Below are 24,850 nucleotides of genomic sequence, written 5' to 3' on the forward strand. Positions count from 1 at the left end.
TATTATATGCAATTTACTTATAAATACAACCTACACCATGCATTTACAAACAATAAGAACTGAAAAAATATATGCAGACACTCAAATATATTAAAATGCACAGATTAAAAGAAAGGTAGAAATGAACAACAAATTGTTTGGCTAACTCAATGAGCACTGTTGCCTCAATAATCCAAAAGTAGAAGCTGTATCCTGCCAAACTCAACAACTGAACATAATGTTATGACTTAATTTAACTGATTTATGGCCAAGAAGCTATCCATCCCCTGCAAACCTACCACCACCACTGTCATGCCCCAAGAATACCAAGCTGCTAACTTATCTGAATTAGACACTCACGATTAGCCCTCCAAGGCCATATTATGTCAAACATAAATATGCATGCAATTAATAAATTTGCATCTGATTAATTCAGGGTCTTGTTAACTATTTTCAACTATGATTTGTTTTCCGTCATGTGATTTGAGGTAGAAAGAGAAAATATTTAACTTTAATATTATATAATATTACCTCAGGGAACATATTACACACACTGCATAGTTTCAGTTTATTTTTTTGAAAGTTGTATTTCGCTTGTTAAGATATAGGTATTCAAAAGAAACCACCTAATTATCAAGTTCTCTCAAAGCTGATTACATTATCAAACAACCCCGGTACAGTAGTTGACTGCCACTGCAACAAGAGCAAACAGAAATGTGGAGAGATCAGTACACAAAATACTTCACTCTGAAAGAACCGTTTTAACGTTTTTTTTTCCAAAAGAGGTTAACAATGCACCTTGCAATATATAATTGTTTCACATCCCTTTGTTCTGTGAGAAATAAAACACTAAAACTGTGTGCTCCAGCAGGAAGTATAATTGAGGAAACCCTAGACCTGCTTCACTTTTTAAACACCAAATCTATTGTTGTGGGCAGATCGAGAGTACGAATGAAAACCTGCCTCTAAATATAGAATAGTTTCCGTTCACAAACTAAATGCAGTGGGGGAAACAGTCAAATGAATACATAAACACGTGAGTGAATGAATTAATGAATGAATATTGACGTTATGTAAAAAAATTAAAATTAAAAATAAAATTAAATAAAGCGTGTGTGCTCTTGTGGTAGCTATTTAAAGAGAACTTTCTCTTTGTTCAACAGGCTTCCCCGCAGCCAAGGAATGTATCACTGACTGGGATTCCAACAACGTCAGCGAGGTCCCAGATTTACGTCATCGGAGAGACTTCCCCCGTTGTTCTGCGCGAGACAAGCATCTGATCATTTTCTAGCTAGCAAATGAGGAAGGCTGCCTAAGCGCGCGCGAGAAAAAAGCAACACATTGCTACTGGAAAAACGCCCGGGTGCTGGCACCAATGTACGTGAGAAGTGAAGTATTGTGCCTCGACTGGCCCTCAGAGATCCCATTCATTCGAATCGCAATGACCTGGAATTTGAACAAAACAGTTAAAAGACCGACTGAAAACGTGTGTAATATGAGCCCTCAAAGGAAAAAGCGGAAGAAGGCTACCCAAGGCGATGGGCGTAATGACGGCAGCAGCAACGTGGCTCGCTGAACTGTAAACCTTCTAAATACGCATGCTGCTGTACAGGCAAGTTTAGCTGCATACCTGTCTTTTGTTTATTGTGCATAATTCTTTAGAATTAGTTATATTTATCACAGAAAACGCTGTTTTGGTTGTGTTTTAGCTTCTCACAAGTTCTTCTCACAATATCAAGCTCCATTGATTTTTAAAAAGCACCAATTGATATTTACATGTATGCTCTTCATCAAAATAAGTGTTTTCAATGTCAAAAACATTTCGCAGTGAAAATAAGTTCATAAACTTTTTCATTTTTATTAATTTTTTTTGTTGAATATCTTTTTATAGTGTAGGTTCCAGCATGGTAGAATATATGGTTCTTGAGATTAAGACCAGAGACTCATGTGCCCTATTGGGGCAGAAGAATGAGCTGCCAGGTCTTACGTGGATATTGCTGACGGAGTGGGTGGGATGTTTAAGCTTAGTGATGCACCAGTGTACTGCACGCTAAACAAAGGGCTACTCTTAGACACAATACACAGCAGAGGCGTTTGTCCTGGTCGGCAGGGCCGCACAAACGTAGGAAGTAACATGAGCAGCATTGCAGTCTCGTGACCTAGAGGTGCAGACACAGAAATCCAATATCCTCGTCCAGCACGGCAGCATACAGTCTGTATTTTCACACACAGAACAACCTGTGCTTCACCCCTGGGTGGTGAATGACCCTGTGTGTGGTACTGGCAGTTTTACCCATTCACAATTAAGAGTGACAGCTTGGCGTTACTTACAGGCACCTACAACCCTGGGATGTCTGTCTGTAAAATGTCATGGCAGCCCAGGACAGGTTCTGTCCCTTACTCAGATTTCAAGGTGATGCTCTTTGTTTTGTTTTTTTAGTTTTGTTTTCCTAGACCGGTTTATTAGGGATGTTCTTGTAGACCTTGAATTACCTTCACTTCTTCCTTAGTGACGTTAACTTTTTGGGTTTTAAAATATTTAAAATTATATATTTTTAAGGTTTAGATTCCATTCATGGTGTTGGAATTGCTCACTGTCAGGTGTGTGTGAACAGAGTGGGTGCAGCTCTAATGCACAAGAGCTTTAGAGTTCCCATGCATGTCATCACCTCGACCTTCACCAAGCAGAATGATTAAAAATACACAAGATTCAATATAGTAACAAGATATCCAACTGTTACAGTATCCAACTGTTTCATTCTGTACACTTTTAAGTAAGAGATTCCTCTTGGGAACAGAAAATTCGGGTGTGATCTGTATTCCTACCATAAATATGGGTTTTCTGTCTTGAACTATATCTCTTATGAATATTCACAACGGTCCATCAAATCAGAAAGCTTTGCGTTTCAAAGAGGCAGACACATGACTGTCATTATGGAGCTGAAAACCTGGACAGTTACAGCGCATGCGATGAACGTACAGTAGGCCTGCACTAGGTAAGAAGGTCAGTGGGTTACCGAGAGCGATGATAAACCGGTGAGGAGAAAATGGAGTCCGGAACACTCCGGAGAATGCAACTCTGCTACGGTATCTTTCACTCGGTAGTTCGCGCACTCGCGGATAGCCGCTGTGAACACACGGTGCGGGGGGGAAGTGGCGATCCGCCCGTCCCCCCGCCAACACTCCGTTTTTAGCAGTCTCGCTTTCATCACCCCTCTTATTGCATCTCTTCCGAACGGCATGCGCGCGGCGAGGGAATAACGAGAGCCGCGTGCATCTGACCGCTGTGCCCTAACTGTTACAGAGAAGAAAGGTTAATATGCAACATGGGTGAAAGGAAATCCAGCGCCAGCGGTCATTTCTAGGAAACTACCCACTCCCATGTTGTTATAAGAGCCTTGTTGTAAAAGTGCAAGAGCCTCATTAGAGAGTGACCTCTGTCTAATAGGCTACAGTATGGGGGGAGGAGGTGCCATATTGGATCAATTATATCAGTTTGCACACGTAGCTCTATCAATATTTCGTACTGTAATATTCGACCAAATATAGTATAAGTTTATCATACTTTATGCCATCTTTATTTGTATGTTACAATGCCTTTTCTGCTGCTCTCTTTTTTCTTTTTTTGGAAAAGCACTTAGAGCAAACTGCATCAATGGTGTCTTGTAAATAAAGTTATTTTTAAAGTTAATATTATGTGAATATCTATGCAGACCATACTACCAAAGTACTAGATGTATGTGCCACACAAGTAGCTGTGTAAACATTGTTTCTATAGGAAATAGAATCAATGGCCTTAAATGGGTTTGGAACTGCTGCTAGGTTTACAAAGCTAACATTCATCCAATCATTATCTATACCCGCTTATCCTGGGCAGGGTCATGAGGGGTGCTGGAGCCTATCCCAGCGTGCATTGGGCAAGAGGCAGGAATACATCCCGGACAGGCCGCTAATCAATTGCAGGGCTCACCATTCACTCACACACTCATACCTATGGGCAATTTAGAGACTTCAGTTAGCCTACTTGCATGTCTTTTGATTGTGGGAGGAAACCAGAAACCCACACAGACACAGGGAGAACATGCTAACTCCACACAGAAAGGTTTCGAACGCAGGACCTTCTTGCTGTGAGGTGACAGTGTTACCCACTGCACCACTGTGCTGCCCTACCAAGCTAACATGTAACCATATACATTTGCGAAAATAGACCTGTGCTGCACATACTAGATAAATGAACTTACTGAGCCTCCATCCTGGACACAGACTGCTGCTTTAGAGCATTTTACACAATACTAAAAATAAACATACTTTTATATTTTAGGATGAAGTGTAAAGTAGGCAAATGGACTGAGTGGATCCATTTGGCTGTGTGGGTCATGTGGCCCGCGGTGTAGAGTGTTGTGTTGATGGGTGGAATCCCATTAGCACAGAGGCCCAGCCGTGTAAATTCGCAGCAGTAACATGAAGTCATCACCACTGTAGTTTACCCAGGGGGGGGTTAACTCAAGCCACCGCTAAACCATTTGGATATCGTTCCTTAAGTAATTAGTACTTTAATTCAACGAAATGTAGTTTTGATTTATGTGACTGAGGATGTGGCAGACGATTATAATGAATAATCCAAAGATATTTATGGACGACAGTAATATCTGTGATGTTATTATTAAATGGTAAGATCTGATCCTGGATGCTGATTGGTCAACAAACCTTCCTAGCACTGCTGATGTTCATGATGCATTACGGTACACAGACTGTTCTTAGATCATTGTGATGTCATTGCACTTTCTATTAGCATAAACACTCTAGATACCAAAACTTCATTAGTCAACCATAATTTTAAAAAAAACTTCATATCTTGACATCTCCCATACTTCTTGTCATAACTTACATCCCCTGATATTAATGATGTAACGTTATAAACAATTAATTGTTTTATTATAATATTAATTGAACATATACAGCTTAATTGTCCAATATAAGTTATATTATTGAAACAGTAATATCGCTGTAATACTACTATACTACCACTATTTTTGTTTATGACCCAACATGATTTGTTCAAAACAAAAGCTTTAATTTCAGGAAATTGTAATCATATGTAATCATATTATACAGAGCTGGAGAAAGCGCTGCTCTCCACAGCAGAAAAGGCAAGGAACCTTGAGCCAGCAACAGTCCTTAGCACAAATGTCCACTCGAATGAAGGAACCAAAGACGTGCTGTGGTCAGTGGAGAGGTGTGCTTAGGACAAATTTGTGCCGAGACTGACCTTGCGAAAAGGCTGGTGCCGTGTGTGTAGAAACAGTACAAGATGTGGTTTTGATTTGGGGAGCTGCTGCATGCTGCCAAGCACCTGGCCTCCCGTCTGTGATGGCCAGGCTCGGATAACACTAACCCCGTTGGCATGACAGCAGCCCTTTACCGTGGGCACAAGGTGGGGGGGGGGGGGGGGGGGGGGGGGGGGGGAGACGGAGGAGATTGATGCAATACTATGAAGAGCAGGTGGTCAGCAATTAGCCCCTCTTTAACCCCTACCATCTCCTTCAAGCCACTGCCAAGATTGTACTCGCTGTAAACTCAGACAGCCCACAAAAATTAGGTGACTTACAGATCTAATAAGCACATCTGTTTATGTGCAATGGCTACAAGGAAATGGTAGCAAGTATCAAGCAATGAGCCTGTGTGTATGTGTGTGTGAGAGAGAGAGAGAGAGAGAGGGAGAGAGAGAGAGAGAGAGAGAGAGAGAGAGAGAGAGAGAGAGATGCTAATAGAATTCACTGTATTGTGCATTGATACATCACTGTTACTGGAAGCACAATCTTAAAAGTTCTGTTTCACTGTTGTTTGACCTAAGTCAGTTTTATACAGGACACCCCCTCCACCTCCACAAAATCCTTACTTACTCCTGGTTTACTTGTGTATCATCGATGATGACATAATTCCAAGATGAAAAGTCACTTTTGGCGATTTATGCCTCTTAGGGCAGCTTTTTGTTTTTTTTAATCAGCTGGGAAACCTCTATATCTGATTTTTTCAAATGCTACATTATCCACTAATTTGCTAAAATGCCCCAGCACTACATAAATGCACGAATTGCTGTATCAATTGAAATATGATCTCGTGTGTCGTAAACTATTGTATTTGTTTAACTGCTGTCTCGTTTTGCTCGTTGGACCATCACTCCCTAGTAAGACCCTCTGACAAAGAGAAGCGCAAAAGATGTGATGAGCAACTGAGGTGGGTCTTTAGCCTGCGTTCAACGTCGACCAATCCCACGCTGCATATTGCGCAATTGAGTTTTGTATATAGTTCACGAATGTGAGAAGTTGCCCAAGCACGTTAGAAAACTAGGTGTGTAGCCACACGGCATCCGGACTATGGCACGCTCCATTCAGTTTCTCTTTTGCATTACTGTAGATATAGTTTGCTTTATTCTATGTCACATATGTAGTCTAACTGCCAGAAGCGACATTTTGTTCCTCGTACCTACATGCGTTGTTTCATAATTAATGGTCAATTGAAGTAACTTTTGCCTGTATTGTGCCTTCTGCAAGAAGTTTTTGCAATCACGGATCGCAAGTTATTGGGTTTACAGAATACGCGTTTTTTCGACTGTTTATGAAAACAATGTCAGATGAAATGAGCAATTTCCCATTATCACCCAATGTTGACAACGCACTGTGCCACTTCTTAGTTAAAGAACACTGCAGAAGCGAGGACTTTCTCCGCGGTATATCTTTTAACTTGGCCAAAAAATGTCTTCCTGGTTATTCATTTGACTATTGCCCATTTCTTTTCCTTTGCTATTTTAGTTTTTTGGGACATCGTGCGCCTATTTTTAGCACATACCAGGCGGCTACTGTCGGTGAGTATAGCCTCGTTGTTCTTGGCTATTTTTAGAACAATCAATTCGTGGTGCGTTTGCGTCAATGGAATCCCGCGTGTGCGTCAGATACAGGCACGTCTGACAGAGTGCTACACCATTGGCTCACAGCCGGAAAGTTCTCCGCCCCGGGAATGCCTTGTATGGCTGGGACGCCTTGACGTAACGGCACAATACGTTGACTGTATAAATGTTACCGAAGCTTTTGACCAGGGAACTCCACCGCTCCGCGTAAGATGTGACAGATGTCTGTGGATGTTGGTCCGTCATTTGGAATACAATTCACTTGAAATCCTGACAACAGAGGATAAAGTTAGTCGGTAAGTCATTGTTTTATGTCTGTGTAGCTTGCTAGTTTAACATGTAAATTGTTGAATATCTATAACCCAATGTAAGTCATAAGTCATTCGAGGGGGGCGTGTAGATAACTACAAAAAGTATTTTACTGCAGGCTGAACAGAATATGCAAGAAGCCTTGCGTGATTATTTGTCGGTAGGAATATGGAACGGCTAATAGTTCTAGTCGATTGTTTCTCATTGCCTATATATTTGCGAGGCTACAGCTAAACTGTGGGAGCTGCAACATGTTGAATGACCGTGGAAAATATTTTCCCAAGTTGCGAAAGCATGTCGATAGTTAAGGTACAACAGATGATGATGATGATCATGATTATTATTATTATTATTATTCGTGTTGCTGCTGCTGTTGCTTTTGTTCTCATATACGAAAAACACTTTTAATGTTAACCCACTTCTTTGCAAAGAAAACATTGTTTTATGTTTTACAAGTCGGTAAATATATTTACAAAGGAGGTCGATGACTGGGTTTGAAGCAGTCATTAGCCTTCTGCAACATAGCAATGGTAGGCTACTACGTAACGCGCACTATTCGCTAAAGGAGGAAAGCAGAACGGTTTATTTTGAATCTCCATGACTAGCTTGTTAACTACTTCGACAGGAGGCATTAACGTAACAATTTTAGTAGCAGCGGTTCCAAAAAATAGTGGCCATTTCACAATAGTTCCAATTCCAAACACATAATGCAAACCAATATTAATAGTAGTAATATAATAATTGGAGTCTACATTTTCTTTTGGAACCCAGTTGCAAACTTACATGCGTATGTACAAAATCACAGCTAGTGTAAAGGTTTGCTTGTACACGAGGTATTTCATTTTACAGGATATGGCAACAGGTGCGTATATCTGAAGGGTAAACCATCTTTAGACGCGTTAAGTTACAGCACAACTCGGTGAGTGGCTCACACAGAGCGCCGAGTGTGCACCGTTCGCCAAGTTAACGCTCCAACTGGGTAAAATAACCCGAGAACCATCGACAAGAATAATACTAAATTAGCGCGTTTTCATGCAATGCAGCAAGAGATATCAGTTTACGTTTTTGGTCGTGTATGCAGCCAAATGTACAGTTTACGGCATTGGTGTTTTTCACTGCTGGATTTTAAGTATATTAACTTTCAGTTTAAATAACCAATATTTTTGCACCTGCTGTCGATATCGCTGTCTTCGGGCATTGCACTACACGGAGGTTAGTCCATCTAACTTCCTGGTTGTTCAGCGCTCTGTATGGCATCACTCGCCTGCGGTCCGAGCCTAAAGTGACCACAGCCTATTTACTTAAACTATAAAATCCTCAGCGTTTTCGCGAGAACTGTAACGCATCGAAATGTGCAGGTATGATTGATAAAACTATTGTTTTTCTGTTTGGTGGTGTTATTTATTTATTTATTTTGCACATTTTATAATTATTGCAATGGGAATCAGCCGAACAAAATGTATGTAGTTCTGAAACTAAATATATTTTGACTTCCTTTAACGATTCATAGTTAACTGGTCAAAATATAAAGGCTACACACTTTAATAATAAAATGTTGATTTGTCTGCGCTTTGCTGTGATCACACCTCAAGCGGAGGAAAGGAACATCTGCACTAGGATGTGCGCAAAGCGCAGGTGTGGAGGTTTACAGAACATGGCACGTGTTAGTGTGTGTGTGTGTTCGTGCGGGCGTAGTTAAGTTCACAGGTGAAATCTTAGCTCTTTTATGTTAGCTCGTCGGTCGTAGGTCAAGGGTATTTTGAGCTTATGCTTGTGTGCGGGCCTAGTAAAGACAATATATTTCTTTACTCCAAAAATAAATTAACCACGCTTAAGTTGTATGCCTATTGAACCAAAACAATTTATATTTTGAAGGTAGGCCTCAGCGCAGGAACGGTGACAGCAGCATGAACATTAATGAACATTAAAAAAAAAAAAAGACATGAGCACCACCCAAGGCTTCTCAACGGTGTTCCCTTAATCCGGCAGTCAGTCTTTTTCTGAAAGCCGACCCCGCCCACCCCTTTTGCACCCCTTAGTTTTGTCAGTCCTCCAGGAGCTTTACTGCATGTTTATATCGGTGGGGCTTTCCAGGTATTATGGTCTGGTAATGCAATACCTAGGTGGCAGACCCAACAGACAGTCCCAACTTTCCAAGTTTTCCAGAATCACAGAGGGGCAAAGGATCAGAGTCCAGGGAAGAACAGACAAGGCGGGCTCCGGCAGCGACGCCCCCTGCAGGAGGGCTGCGGGGAGGTGTCGAAAGTGGTCCGTCTATTTGCGGGATTCCCGTGTCGCTGTTGACTGAGGATTAAGGAGGAGCAGCTGGGCTAACCGCCGTGCAACGTTTGGCGTTCCACCCCCCGTCCCTTCTCCTGGGGGGCAGTCACGAGTCAAGGAGAGAGCGGTGCCGGAGCAACAGATCTCCTATCCTGGGAGTCGCAGAGGCCTTCGCTTAAATATGAGGACCATCAATCTGCTCCTTCAAGTGTTCTCCGCGGTGGCCTTCAAAAGGCAGAAATAGGTTGTTGACTCTTATGCTCTTTCGGTTTCCCATTCCCAGGGCAAAAGAAAAATATTTTCCCCCACTTATCTGTCAGAACCTATTTAGTTCCTAGAATTAGATGGCCCTAATTAAAAGTGCCCCACGTGGTAGAAGCAAAAACAATATCGCTTCCTTCAAGACTTAGCTGATGTTGGGTTCGTACCTTTTGAAGTTCATGTAACTGTGTAATTTCTAAATGGGAAAACTATATTTTTATTTATATTTTTTTGTTTTGTTTCCCCCTTGTCCTACAGAAATGACCTGTGTTCACAGCCAGTATGGAACCCAGCCCTACGAGAATAACTACTACACTTCCGAGTTCCTGACTTCTGACTTAACCGCCAAGCTGGCCATGGATTACAGCGGCCAGCGGGACCAACTGCCCACCCCCTCCCTGCCCAGCATCAACTCCCTGGTGGGCGGCTACGCCGGCGAGTTCGACGCGTACTCGTGCCAGATCGCCGCCGCAGGCTCGGGCTCCGCGGGGGGCGTCGCCGCAGGAACGCAGTCGCCCTTCAAGCTGGACGACTTCCAGGTGTACGGCTGCTACCCGGGCACCTTCGCGCTCGGCTACCTGGACGAGGCGCTGTCCTCGTGCGGCTCCGACTGCTACGGCAGCCCCGTCTCCGCCCCCTCACCCTCCACGCCCGGCTACCAGGCGCAGCCCGTCTCCGCCTGGGACTCCCCCTTCGGCGCCTACTCCCCGGGGCCCGGCTGCTGGGGGCCCGAAAAGCCGGCCCAGCCCCAGCCCCCCGCCTTCTTCACCTTCAGCCCCACCTCGGCGGAGCAGCTCTCCCCCCAGCAGCGACAGGACCCCTTCGCCCCGCCCCAGCAGCAGCAGCACACCCCTCCCCTCCCCTACGGCCCCCTGGGCCTGGATCACCACGGCCCCGCGGAGGGGGCGGCTCTAATGGAGGGGGCGCTCTCACCGAAGAACCAGAGCCCCACGGGGAACGAGGGCCGCTGCGCGGTTTGTGGGGACAGCGCATCTTGTCAGCACTATGGGGTGCGCACCTGCGAGGGCTGCAAGGGCTTCTTCAAGGTGAGGGGTCCCCCCCAATGCCCAATTCACACACCACTTTACGTGGTTTATGAAGCCTCACTGTCCATTCTCTAATTCTGTCCAAGCATATGACGAACTGCCATATTTATTAAGAGGTTAGAGTTTCTGATGCTATGAACTTTCTATCTTCCGTATTACACAGAGGACTGTTCAGAAAAATGCCAAGTACGTGTGCCTGGCTAACAAGGACTGCCTGGTGGACAAGCGACGGAGGAACCGCTGCCAGTTCTGCCGCTTCCAGAAGTGCCTGACCGTGGGGATGGTGAAGGAAGGTAAGGCTAACTGCGGTGAGGCTAACCGCGTCCGCCCTCCCAGCTGGCCTCTGTCCACTGCCTTAAACACAAAAGATATCAAATTTGGACTAAATCTACTTTGGCTAATGTGCTCCCTGCTAAGGGAGACTGCCCTCACACCCACAGTGACTTTGTTCACGGTTACATCACGCTCTCTCTCTCTCCCTTCCTTTCCCGCAGTCGTCCGAACAGACAGCCTGAAAGGCCGCAGGGGTCGCCTGCCCTCCAAGCCCAAGAACGTGCAGGACCCTGTTTCCGCGGCGACCCCGGTCAGCGTCATGGCCGCCCTCGTCCGGGCGCACATTGACTCCAACCCGCCCATCGGGAAGCTGGACTACTCCAAGGTGAGGGCCGCGATCAAGCCCGCACAGGTGGCCCGATGCCCTAGTTACAGCCGGGTAATGCAAGAACATAGGAATACATTATGATGAGAACAGGCCATTCAGCCCATTCAGGCTCCTTGTTCCTTTTATCTTAACTACTGTACTGAGTGCCCTGGAACACACAGGCTGGTAGTGGTTGAAACTGTCACAGTGAAGCGGCAGCAGTAAAGCGTTTTCATGCAGAGCCTTTCTGTGGCGTTCCTACAGAATTTCCCAACTCTGGAACCTAAAAGGGATATTTCACTTTGGTATAACAAGTGATTTTGTGGAGCTTACCCCACTGTATTTGCATAGCGTGAATACTCGTAACATCAGCCATCCTCGCTGAAAGCTAATGATATCACTGTTCCTGGTTGTCCAGCTTCCAAATTACTCCCAATCATTTTTGGGACCTTGCCCAGATTAATAGTTTTAATGTCTAAACTAACCACTGAGCCTAATAGTTCAATTAAAGAGATCACTAATGTCAAATGGTCTGTTTTTTTCAATATCTGATTTTGAAGTTTTATTGCCTCAAACAAAGCTTGCACAAACTAACTACCAAGGATAAAAGATCGATAAAAGAGAGTACTAAGATCAAAAGGTGTCTGTTTTTTTGAGCTGATAAATTGTTTTCAGGTTTAGATTAGCTATAAATAGAGGAGCCATTTTCAGAATGGCTACTGCATAGAAACACAGCAAGGTGTAGTTTGATCATTTTCATGCCTGCGCCCATGTGAATATGTTATTGTGCGCAAGCATACATTAATTATTTAAAATAACAAAACCTTTTCCGGATCTTCTGTCCAGTACCAGGAGACGGTGGCCAGCCTGTCGGAGAAGGAGGACGCAGATGACATACGGCAGTTCTATGACCTGCTGACGGGGTCCATGGACGTGATCCGCAAGTGGGCGGAGAGCATCCCCGGGTTCTCCGCCTTCTGCGCCGAGGACCAAGAGCTGCTGCTGGAGTCGGCCTTCGTGGAGCTCTTCATCCTGCGGCTGGCGTACAGGTAGGCCGCACGCCGTTAGCTGCTCCTGCTTCCGTTCAACATCTCTCTCTCTCTCTCTCTCTCTCTCTCTCTAAAGAGACAAAGGCACATTCACTTACTCAATACCAGAGGTGGGAAGTCCAGGGCTCAGAAAGTAAACATCCTGCCATGTGTTTCTTCCACATTTGAACTCAGCCTGCTAATTTCATTAATTAGTTTTACCTCCTGGCTGAAGAATTGTGCTAATTAGCCAATCCAGGTGATTGGGTCGAAATACTGGGAAGGACTTGTACTTTTTGAACCTGGATTTTCTACTTCTGCTCAACACTGCTATGATGGTTCAGAGCTCCAGCTGTTATTTAATTAAAAAAGAAGACTTACTGGTGTATTTTTGTTCCATTTTAATTGCTTTAACATGACATATCTAGGGAACAGGATTTGAAACCAGTTTATAGAACTAATTTTGCACAAGGGTTTCTTCAAACATTGATCACCTCTCCTGCTGTTCTGCTACATGATGTGAACCGGGCCTGCTGGCTCGGGTGCAGGTTCCCGAGTAGGGGATTTTGGGGGGGTTTCCCCAATACTTTCTGGGGCACTGGCTCATGTCACCTCAGCCTGCTAGTGTTACCGTTGCTGGCCTACTTAGACGCAAACTGTGGTCAGAGTCTGCACGCTGTGTTTCCGTGTTGCTTGAGAAAACAGAGGAGAGGAACAATGAGAAAGAACCGCAGTACCATCGCCAATCGGTGCAATGTCTCGTGCTGTGGCTCTGTTTGCAGTGTGCATGCAGTCTTAGTGCATTTAGTCATCATTGGTTCTAATTCATGCTAGCCTGGTTCTAGTTTTGCAAGGAAAATGGGTAACAGACTGAGAAATCAGTTCAGCATTTTTCTGCCTCCTACTGGCAGGTGAGCAGAATGCAAGCACGGTATCTGCCAGTGTGGGCTTGAAATTTGTTTTACTTTAGAATCACCAAAGATGTTCATGTGTCTTACTGGTATATTGTATATTATTTAAATGATAATCATTACACACTGCAAGCCCATCACACAACTGATAATTTGTTCAAAGCCTCTGACAGAGTGTAACCAGTCTTTAGTGATGCTACTCTGCTTTATTAAGATGCACATCCATATGTTACTTGGTAAGAAGCGTTGGCACAGTACAAGATATATAAAACCACCTTGGTCCTCACACAAACACACACACACACACACACACACACACACACACACACACACAGTCTCTTGACAGTGTGTGTGTATTCAGTTTCTTACACTCTTCTGTCCTTCTCCTGGAGACCAAATTTTAACAATAGTCCTTTTCTCCCTTTCTGCTCCCCTCTCTGCCGCCCCCTGCAGGTCGAGCCCAGAGAAGGACAAGCTGATCTTCTGCAACGGCGTGGTGCTGCACAGAATGCAGTGCATCCGGGGCTTCGGCGACTGGATCGACTCCATCATGGACTTCTCCCAGAGCTTACACCGCATGAACCTGGATGTCTCCTCCTTCTCCTGCCTGTCCGCCCTCGTCATCATCACAGGTGAGTCCCCCACCACCTGATTTATGACCGCCATTATCCACCTGGCAGGTTCCCTTATCCTGAGCGACTTTTACAAGCCTTGCGATAATTACTTCTGCCGTGATGTACGCATACACCACTGAATATTCACCCAAGCACGCCGAGAAGGGCCTCATTTCTGAAGCGCACAACAGCTGCTCTAGCATAAAATTCTGTAGAATTGGCCTTGGTTCTGCTCCACAAACCCCCCAGTTATTCCCCAAATTAAATATGTTTAATGTTGTGAATGATTATTGTATTATATGTATTACTATATGTATTGTGTTGGTCTGTAAACTCTTCTTTTATGCTGTGTGAACTGTACTGCTGTTAATCTCACCAGTTCACTCTTGAAAGAGATTTTAATCTCAGTGGTAATCTAAAAAATATCAGTAAAATACCTGCTGCTGACCGAGGATATGAAGTAAATTAGTGACGACACTGGACAGGAAAGGAAAGGCCCTCTTTCAGTGCCTGTGTAAATGCATGAAAATCTTGTGTAAACATACGTGGCTAAACAGTGCTCATGTGCGCACACAAAACTAGGCACCTGACATACTTGTTTGTGTTCTTGACAGTAAATGTAGCCTAGTACCATACTCAGCTGCTGGGATCTTATTGGTGGTTATAGTCACATGACCAAGAGGTTCGAAGGCAGCATCCCTGCTGAGAGCACGAGAGAAATAAAACAGAGGAGTCACAGTCCTTCCGTTTCGCTGCCTCTCCAGATCGGCACGGCCTGAAGGAGCCGAAGCGGGTGGAGGAGTTCCAAAACCGGCTGATCGCCTGCCTGAGGGACCACGTGACGGGCGACGCGTCGGAGAGCGGGCGGTCCAGCTACCTGTCCCGCCTCCTGGGGAAACTTCCGGAACTGCGTACCCTCTGCACCCAGGGCCTCCAGCGCATCTTCTACCTGAAGCTGGAGGACCTGGTGCCCCCGCCCCCCATCGTGGACAAAATCTTCATGGACACCCTGCCCTTCTGAGGGGAGGGGCCAGGGAGGGGGGAGGACGGGGACAGGAGCTGGTTCTAAAATGGTGCTGGGACTGAAGGGGTGGGGTGGGGTGGGGAAAGAGACTGTAGAAGATGTAAATGCACTGAATGGGTTTTTCTTTCAAAGTTGGACAACCTACCAGGTTCCTAACTGCCTTTGAGACTTTCACAGCCTTGTAATATTATTGTAATTGTTTAGTTTTTTTTGTTCTGGAATGGACAACTTCCTTTCTGGTCCCGTCTCATTGGAGCACACTGAGTGCCAGGGGAGGCACATAGCTGCCCGATGCCGCCTATCCACACGAAACCACTTTCAAGAGGACTGGAGCTCTCCTTCCTCTGTTCTCAGTCGCAAAGATTGGATTATTTGGATTGTTAGTGAAAAGAGAGATAAGAAATGGCGCAGTGCATTTATGTAATACCATGTGCATTTTGTTTGTTTGCATCTTTGTGTGTTTTTATGGCTTTGACTGCGCAAACCCTGTAACCATCTGTACAAACTAAGGGATTTTTTGTTTTTGGGAGGGTCGGGGTTGGGGGGATTGGGGGAGGGTGGAACGGTTATGGACAGGAACTAAGACACGTGGCATACGCACATCGCCAAGGGCCAGAGAGGACCATCTGAAAATACAGGCCGCACTGCAACGTACAGCTAGAGAGGGCATTGCTGACAAAAAGGGGATACCCCAAAAGCACAATTTAAACAGGGTGTATTTTCATCAGCTGGGAGGTCCTGCCCATTTTTTGTATTTTAGTGGGAGTGTTTTTCAAACGGAGCCTTGCTTGTTTCCAATATGAACTACATTATATACAAGCGTTCTTCTTTGCACACCGGGAACGTGCTTTCAATGCAAGTTTATGTCATATTGAGTACGGGAGAGGCCTTGGACCAAAAGAAGGGTGCAGGTTCAGAGCAAAGGTTTCTGGCTCTTAATTCGGGTGGGATTATCAGCATTAGGAGTCGAGCCTTATCTACCCCCAACGCAAAAATTAGCCTGCATTTCGGTTAGAGAAAACCCTGAATGGCTATTGTTCTACAAGGATTCTGGTTCATCCCTGTACAGTGCCTTAGAGTCTTGAATGTCATTCAGTGAGAATGATGAGAAAAATGACGGTAAAACACACGACAGCTGCAGTTTGTTTCAGCCAATTACTGAGTGTAAAGGGTCACGTGTCCTGATTTCTCGAGTCTCCCGCCAGAAGTTTCGAGAATTTCCCAGAACTTTGACGGTTCTGTCAATCACTCGCCTAGATAAACTGAGAGAAAGACAGTGGGGAAGAAAACTACTGTTAACCTTACAAGTGTTGCCTTATATACCCTTCTTACGGAGAATATTTTCACTTGTTTGTTTTTTAAAGTGACAAAATGTGACAGGAACACAAGCAGCTATGAGCACTTTGTACAGCATTTTTAACAGCCTTTATGAATATTATAACATGTTTTCTACGTATGCTTACTACATGTGTGCAAAACAGGCATTTATTTGTATGTAGGCTAAACAGATAAATATACTTTATCTTTTCTTGTCCTTTTGACAAAACCTAAGTGAATCTAGGGGAATTTTTATTAAACATTTTTGTATTTTCTCATAACTGAACAGAAAAATGAAACTGGTTCAAACAGCCACTGATCACAATGAAATCTGGATTGTGGTACCGCTGCATTAGTGCAAATGTTATTTTGTTGTTGAAAACGTTGCTTTTGAGATGCTGGGTTTTGTCATGACGTGTGAGAGCTTTTAATTTTAATGGTTATGTGGTACACACAAAAGACAAATATATTTACACAAAAATTTAATATTAAAAAGCATAAATGTTTTTGCTGTGTTGCCTCAGTATTGTACATCTTCCTAAACCTGTCACTCAGGATTTTTTTTCCTAAAAGTCATGCCAGGGTTTGCTTAATCAGTCGATCGACCTTCATTTATACAGCACATTTTGTACACGGCCCTGCAATGCAACATGCTTTGCAATAAAACATAATTGAAAAGCAATAAAATAATAAAAGTTGCGGGCTATGTCTCAAATGGTACATTACTTCCTTTAAAAGTGGACTAACTCGGGTCTCAGCCATTTTTTTAACCGTTTGAAGAGTAGGTTTTTTGGAATGCTTTCTGAACATCCTAAGTCAGAGTTCTAGAACTGCATTGCTTTCAATTGCCAATAGTGATTGTTACATCAGCATTAAAATGTTCAGTTAAGAACATTCGAATCACATATTTATGAACGTACACCATAAATGGCTAGAAATGGGCTGAGACTCTAATTATTTCACTATATAGGGAACCAGTGGACCATTTCAGTTAAGATGAAAGCATGCACACTTCGCCAGCAGCCATACCACCATGCACCCTGCTTCTGCTGAATAGCTGAAGCTCAGCAAGTGTGGGCTTGGTTAATCCTTGGGTGCGAGATCTCAGAAAACTAAGTTGCTGCTGGAAGAGGTGTTGGTGGGCCAGCAGGGGGAAATCTTCCCACTGGTTGAATAAAGGGCAGTGATGGGGATACTGTGCTGTAGGAGATGCCGTCTTTCAGATGAGATGTTACATTGAGGTCTTGAGTCACTGTGGACATTAAAACCCCCATGATACTCACTGCAAAGAGTAGTGGGTTCCCTGGTGTCCTGGCTAAATTCCCAACCTGGCTCTGTCAGCCTGTCACCTAGTCATCCCCTGATTTAATTGCCTAAATATGGGTCTCTCTCTCTCATCACCTCAGCTGATGTGTGCTGAGTGTTCTGGTGCTAAATGAATGCCATGCATTACTCAGATGGGTGCTACACATTGGTGGTGGTTGAGGTGAGTTCCCCCACATCATTGTAAAGCACTTAGAGAGTCTGGAAAATGCTATATTTATGCAATGTTTCATTCTTTCATTCAATTCACTTGTTGTAGTCTGGCACAGGTCTTGAGATTAAGTGCACAGTCACCCATTTACTCAAGCAAGTGCTGAACTTCAACAGCCATCACTGCCCCCATGCATTCCAACAGCATTTGGAGTTCACTACCAGTCCCTATTATTTGAGGTATCATTTGATATTGAACTGCAGTCCTGCAATTTTGGTAATAAACACTAAACAAAGTGCTAGGGTGGGGTGGGGGGGGGGCTTGATGTTGATTTCCTTTTTAGGAAAGGAATAAAAATAAAGCTTTATTTGGCTTTGGGCTAATCCAGGCAACTTGTGGCGCAAGGTGTCACCATTGGCAGGGCACGCCGGTAGACGCAACGGTGTGGCAGGAGGGGAAGTACGCGAAGTTCTGCAAGCGCGGTATGGACACCCAACCCGGCTGGACGTAACGCAAGCTGAGGCTGGCAGGTGGACTGGAAAGTGGCACGGAGGGAGGGGCTAAACAGATGGCCGCGTGAAAGCCGGGCCTTCGTCTTGCATCATTGAAAAAATGACGCCATAGGACGAGCAGAATGGGGTGATCACTGAGAGGAAAGAGATAGGGGTCTGTCCCTCCCCCTACCCATGATCTATTTTTGAACATCAACCACGTTATGCACCACAGATTTATGCAATTTTAAAGCTAAAACACCATTATAACTGTGTCAGTACGAGTGCTGGTGGGGTGGTTATGGAACTGGGAACTTATGGGCTTGTAACTGGGAGGTTACAGGTTCTAATCCAAGAAGGGCCGATAGGACTGTACCCTTGAGTGGAAAGTATCTTGTGTTAGCTTAGCCTGCCGCTTGCAGGTGTTTACCTCTTTTCTAGTCCTGACTCCATGTAACTCTAGGCGCACGCGAGTCGGCGTGGAGCAGCAGCGAGCTCACAATTTATGCGCTGCAGGTGCGGCGGGCAGCGGGCCCCTGAAACAGCAGCTGCCAGAAGGCTCGGGTCGGCTTCTGTTCTGTCAGCTCTCGCAGCCTGCACCGGACCCCCGGGTGTTCTGTCACCGAGGGCCCCCCAGTTCTGAAAGACCCGGGCCCGGAGGGGACATACTCCGGGGGCACGGCGTTCTGCGGCCTAAATCAGTCAGTGTGATTTGTGCCGTGGCATTCCACCTGACTTCGCTATGCGTAGCCGGGGATGCCAGGCCCAGCACCTGATCGGCGAGGAAACCGCTCCTCCAACAGGAGGAGATCAATCATTTTAACAAGGTCCCGGGTTGCAGCCGCGGCCGCGCCCACGTCGCTCTCTCTGGTGGATCTGGTGACAAAACCCCTGATGAGATGTTGCGTTTTCATTGGGGTTTGTCCTTCTTCCTGTCTCCGCCTCCCACCGGTCCTGAGACCAGAGCCACTTCCTGAATCTGTGCACCAGCCAATCCCAGGACCTGCACGCAAGTCGCCATGCACTGATTTAGACCATTTTAGGAAACCTGTTTGACTGCGGAGGTCACCCTGAGCCGGCCATAGGAGGATGGGCTCCCTCCTTGAGTCTGATCCTTCCCAAGGTTTCTTACTGTGAGCTATTTAGGGAGTTTCTCCTTGCGCTGGCACTCTGGGATTGCTTTGTGGGGGAATTAAGGCTGGGCCATACTATGAACCCAGTTGTGACAATTCTTTTTGTAAAACTTAATGAATTCAATTAAATTTGTTTTTTTTAATATGTTTTGTCCCCCGGACAAAATTTTCCATTTAATTGGAGGTAGAAAATCCAGGTTCAGAAAGTAAAAGTCCTCCCCAGTATTTTGTTCCAATCACCTAGATTTGCTAATTAGCACAATTCTTCAGCCAGAAGGTAGAACTAATTAGTGAAATCGGGTGGCTGACTTCATGAGTAAAAGAAACACGTGGTCCTATTTTACTTTCTGACCCCTGGACCTTCCACCTCTGTCGAGTAATATTCATAAAACAAGCATAATCAGCAAGAATGCCATTAAGCTAGTCAACCTTGTTAAACTTCTGTTACCAATGACATATGAAAGAGGGGTTATAGATGAGCCGAACGAAACACATGTAAACAGTAAAGTCTTCACCGTGAACAAACAACACATCTGTACGCCTACACAAAGCATATCCCCTGGTTTGGCACGGCCTTACACTTGCTTAGCTTCAGCACTGCCATCAGTGATCAGTGTGATGCTTCACATAGGAAAAAACCTCTTTTTGGTGATTGCCAAATCCTTGCTGCAAAGCAGGCAATAAAAAAATTTGTGGCAATAGTTTCAAATGTTGACTATGCAAAGAATGCATGAGCATATTATGGTGGTGTCACAGAGCTATATAAAAATATTGTAGCTTACATATATCCAAATCTTTTGAAAATATAGCTACCACATTGGCAAATTACTGGGTACTGCGTTACATTTTACATTGTAGGTAAGAAAGGGTCACAAGAATAGGAAAGAAGGTTCACTGACTGAAAGATTAATGATTGAGTGTTAATTTTCTGAAAAAATTCTGAACAAAACTAGCTTCTAACGAACCAAAACATCTGCTTTTTGTGGGGGAATGTATGGGCACATAATTATTACCAGTTACATATTATAACATTTCAGGACTCTGGCTGTGAGTTGAAGCCGGGTAAATGAAACTCACTCAGGACTTGTCACTAAATCCAGTTAATTTACAAATACCCGCCTGTGAAAGTTTTTAAAAAACAGACACCTGCCCCTTTCCTACGCCCCGGCCTTGCCCCAGCCCCGTCCGCTCAGAAGCTTAAAGCTCCGTTGCTTTTGTTGGATCTGCACAGAGACAGATGGTGTGAAAGTGGAGACCCAGAGACGGGTATTTTTAGCCCGCCATTGTTGGGCGCCGCGGCCTGGCGTAACCGGATCCATCCCTCGCGCAGCCCTGGTGACAAATGACTTGGCAGGGAAGTGGTCACAGCTTATGCACCTGATGGATTGATCCGTCAGAATGACCGGGACGCCACACGGGCCAAACCGCCAGCCTGGTTCCCCTCCAATCTGTTGCCCTGGTAACCCCCATAGTGAAACTGGTTGAATGAGCGTGGCGAGTTTTCCGGCACAAAATGGCTGCCATGCCCTGGCGGGCGCTGTACATCGGTGGAGGTTGGATCAAAACCCCTCTCACAGAAGCACTTTGAAAGATGCTGTAATGAATACAATCTCTTATTTTTTAGTCCTGATCTAAGGATACCAAAGGTTTATGTAACAAAAAACTGTTAGGCATTTAGCCGATGCTCTTATCCAGAGCAACAGTTTTATACTGCTGGATGTTCCACAGAAGAAATCCAGGCTAAGTATTTTGCTCAACAGCAGTGGCACGTTGAAACTCAACTCACAGCCTCACAAATCCGGTTCTCTAACCACTGTATTACTCTACCAAGGTTGTACATGATTGGAATACTGCTGATCGTAGCACAGCAATATTGCATCCAACGTGTGTATAATTAAACTGCAATGCTTGGCTCTCAAGTTGATGTCATTAAAAAGATACTTTACAATGTGACCCCGCATCCTGCCAAACTGAAGGCCCAGGCTCCAGGCAGCAGTTGTTTTAGTTCCATGGGCGAACTCGTCCTCAATGTCATTCCTCATTAGTATATGACCTACAGATGTTAGCATGTAGCATGGAGGCACAGAACATGATAACAGAACACCTTCGAGAATCACACAAGCCAGCAAATTTACAATCATCAGACAGCTGGGGAAATCACAGATTTGGTTTAGTATTACTGTGCAAGACTTCCAGAAAGAAATTTTCCAATCCATCCTAATTCTACTCCATACATTTTTGTGTATACTGCTTTTTACAGACACTGTCACAAAGACGCCTTACAGAAAAACAGGAAATAGGAAAATTGGGCAAGATGAAGCAAGACCTCCCAAAAAACCAGCAAGTGAGGTAAAAAGTGGCAAGAAAAGAACTAGTGGATGAGCAAATGCGGCGTTGCTGCAAATGTCCCTGTAATGCAGGTAGTTTGTCATTTTGTAGAATGTATAGCATGTACGCAGAAACCTTCCGTGCCAGGACACTGCCATTCAACCTGTAAATCAGAGAGTAGACTGAAATAAAGGAGGAAGACGTGTGTGTGTATGTGTGTGAGAGAGAGAGAGAGAGAGGGAGAGACAATAGAGTATTGTGTGCTTGAGAGAGAGAGAGAGAGATAAAGACACATAAATGGTGTGTGAGAGAGAGAATTGGTGTCTGAGAGAGAGAATTACAGTGTGAGAGAGAGAGAGGAAAGAGAATAGAGTTTGCGTGTGCAAAACATGGAAAGAGACAAAAAGACAGAAAAGTGTGTGCGTGCATTTGTGTTTACATGATGTAGGGAGTGAAAACAGGTGTAACATGTCACACTGTCATTCTCCTGTCCACCTGACACGCCGATTATTTAATCCACTGACTGTTACAACAACCCAACACAAAGGCAACCTTCACTGTGAAAACAGGACCACAGACTCCTCAACACTACCGAGCAACCTGAAAAGACCACCGCATTTCAGTCCAGTCATGAAAAAGAGATTTATAACCTTCAAAGGGATGATATTACACGCCCCCTACGACGCCTGCAGTTCCTCGGCGAACTGGACCCGCGGCACACAGGAGGGCCGCGCTGGAAACCCGCGCCGCGAACACGAGAACGTTACGATTATAAAATAAGAGTGACAGGGGGGCTCCGGTTTCGCCCGCAGATGACACATCTTGGATCAGGGTCTAGGAGCTGTTGGCAGCGATTCCTCTGATAACCAAGGGCAAAAGGAACACAGACGGATGGGACGCGGGGGGCCAGATTGGGGGAACTGGGGGGGGGCACAGAGGGGGAATCTCCACTCCGACTCTCTGATCTTGAATAGCCAGAAGGGGCCATGCTCAAGAGCAATTTCAAACTGTTCATCTTGAGCACGGGCTCAAGCAGGTTTCAGTCATTTAAATGCATCCCGCCCAAAACGTGGCAGAGCACGCACCCAACACACAAAAAATGTAGACGGTAATTGATACAATTTTCACATTACCTTAAGCTTATGGAAGGCAAGACCATTATTCAGTGATGAACCACCAACACAAAAGCGCTTATTTTCCTGAACTGATAGAAATGTTAAATTTTATTTTACTCAGCTGAACAGAACAAGTTACAAAAATAAAAAAATACACAATCTCAGCTAGCTGACTTGTCCTGCAGCCACACACAGTCACAAGCATGTCCTGGCACATTTCAGCATGCCAGCACAGCCCAACATCAGGGGCACGCATACCGGAACTCCCCCATTCTGTTACATCAGCGCTGCTGGGACAGCAGGAAAAACCAGCGCTGGCACGCGCTCAGATGCAACTCTTCAGGGCGAAATCTTTCTCCGTGGGGGGGAGGGGGGGGCCTGTAGAATGCCTGTAGAATGCCTGTCCCAGAACAGGGAGTACTGAGCTATTTCAAGCAGCCTCCTGCAGGGATTCGGCATATATTTAAAATTAGACGTGCGGGATGATCTGGCAACCCACCAGATGGAGCCCTGCTCAGTCAAGGATACCTGATTGAATTGATCACAATTATACAGTATGAAAAAAGCTGCATGGAAAATATGTGGTATGGAATATGAACCTGCATAAAATGTACCCAGGAACATGCATATGCCTGTGTATTTGATATATAATATAGCTGTGTGGATTACAGGTGTCAAGTGAATAAGGTCACATAATGGGACAGCTGTTCATGGGTCCTCTGAAGACTCAAACTGTACATAAAATGCAACTAAGCAAACAAATAATAAGAAGTTCTACTGAAACAGCAACAGCCTGTGCTGTGTGGCTAGCAGATCTGTCCAGCCTTCTCATTGCTTGTGCTCTCTCAAAAGCCAGCATTCAAATGCTTCTCTTGGATCACTGGTTTGCGCAAACCAAGCGTGATTCCTAGCCCCTCCAACATCCTTCGAGGCGCACAAATGCAGGCTTCTTAACCAACAGTTTCTCTCCATTCTTCATATTTCAGCTTTCAGGTTTTCAACGAGAGAGAGAGAAAGAGAACGAGAGTATAAGAGAGAGAGAGAGAAAGAGAACGAGAGAGAGAGAGAGAACGAGAGTGTAAGAGAGAGAGAGAGAGAGACCGAGAGGATGGAGGAACTCGGCTTTTTCATCGCTGGCAAGGAACTGCCACCTAAAAGTACTGAGACAACAAGCCTATTGACTGCTGGGAGAACCCAGTATCCTCTAGGGTCACCAACACACTAGGGCGCAACAGAAGAGCCCTTGAGCTCCACAACAGCCCTCTTTAGAAATCCGTGGTGGCTCCAGTTCTGTCCTGACGTAAAACCAGACACTGGAATCTCATTCTGTTTCTCTTTTTTCCTCCTTTTTTCTTTTCACCCCCTCTTTTGGAGCTTTGGAGGCATTTCTAAATGCGTGGGCAAAGGAAATCCTGAATCATACAGTTAGAAAAACTTCATTTAAGGAGAATTCTGATTCTGTTACACTGTTTTTCTGGAACAAATAGTTCCTTACAGAGAAAAAAATCCAAGAGGCGAACAAGGCCCCCTGTCTGAAGGCAGCTCTGATGGTAGGGAGCGGTGAATCAAGACACTCAGGAAATGTTTGAAATGTTTCTAACTGGCTTTTTCTCCTCCCTTCTTGAATGTTTTCATGCACTTTCCCACAATTCCCTTTGTCCCTCTATTCAGCTTGCTGTGGAACGGAACCAATACCCACTCGAGCAAAAATCTGCCCTGTGGCACGAAGCAGGATGAAAACAAGTCAAAAACAGGCTTAATCAGCAACACTGTCAACCGTGCAGCTGGGACTGACAGGAAGCCCTAATATAACATCAAACAGCGAGCGAACCATCTGAGTGTTTACCGCCCATTTATGAGCTACTGAAATAGAACACATTTATGTAATGAATGGGAAGTGAGCATCAGTGCATAACAGAATTTTATGGAATACTCATGATCTCTGAAGTCCCAGGAGGAAGCCAAATCTTCCTCCACAGTGTGGAATGCCGAA

General features: G+C 44.9%; 1 protein-coding gene across 2 annotated transcripts; it reads left to right on the forward strand.

Moving 5' to 3' along the window:
• Nucleotides 1-7,039: 7,039 nt before the first annotated feature.
• Nucleotides 7,040-16,822, forward strand: nr4a1 (nuclear receptor subfamily 4, group A, member 1). Of its 2 annotated transcripts, none has more exons than XM_035383277.1 (7): nucleotides 7,040-7,182; nucleotides 9,995-10,782; nucleotides 10,946-11,075; nucleotides 11,277-11,440; nucleotides 12,269-12,471; nucleotides 13,815-13,993; nucleotides 14,740-16,822. In XM_035383277.1, the coding sequence occupies exons 2-7, from the start codon at nucleotides 9,997-9,999 to the stop codon at nucleotides 14,994-14,996; spliced, it is 1,719 nt and encodes a 572-aa protein (XP_035239168.1). In that variant the 5' UTR covers nucleotides 7,040-7,182; nucleotides 9,995-9,996; the 3' UTR covers nucleotides 14,997-16,822. The 2 variants fall into 2 exon arrangements, with proteins under 2 accessions (XP_035239168.1, XP_035239169.1); XM_035383278.1 differs by lacking the exon at nucleotides 7,040-7,182 and adding an exon at nucleotides 7,697-9,719.
• Nucleotides 16,823-24,850: the final 8,028 nt, after the last annotated feature.

Source organism: Anguilla anguilla, chromosome 11 (assembly GCF_013347855.1).
Source record: "Anguilla anguilla isolate fAngAng1 chromosome 11, fAngAng1.pri, whole genome shotgun sequence".
In the NCBI taxonomy this organism is placed as follows: domain Eukaryota; kingdom Metazoa; phylum Chordata; class Actinopteri; order Anguilliformes; family Anguillidae; genus Anguilla; species Anguilla anguilla.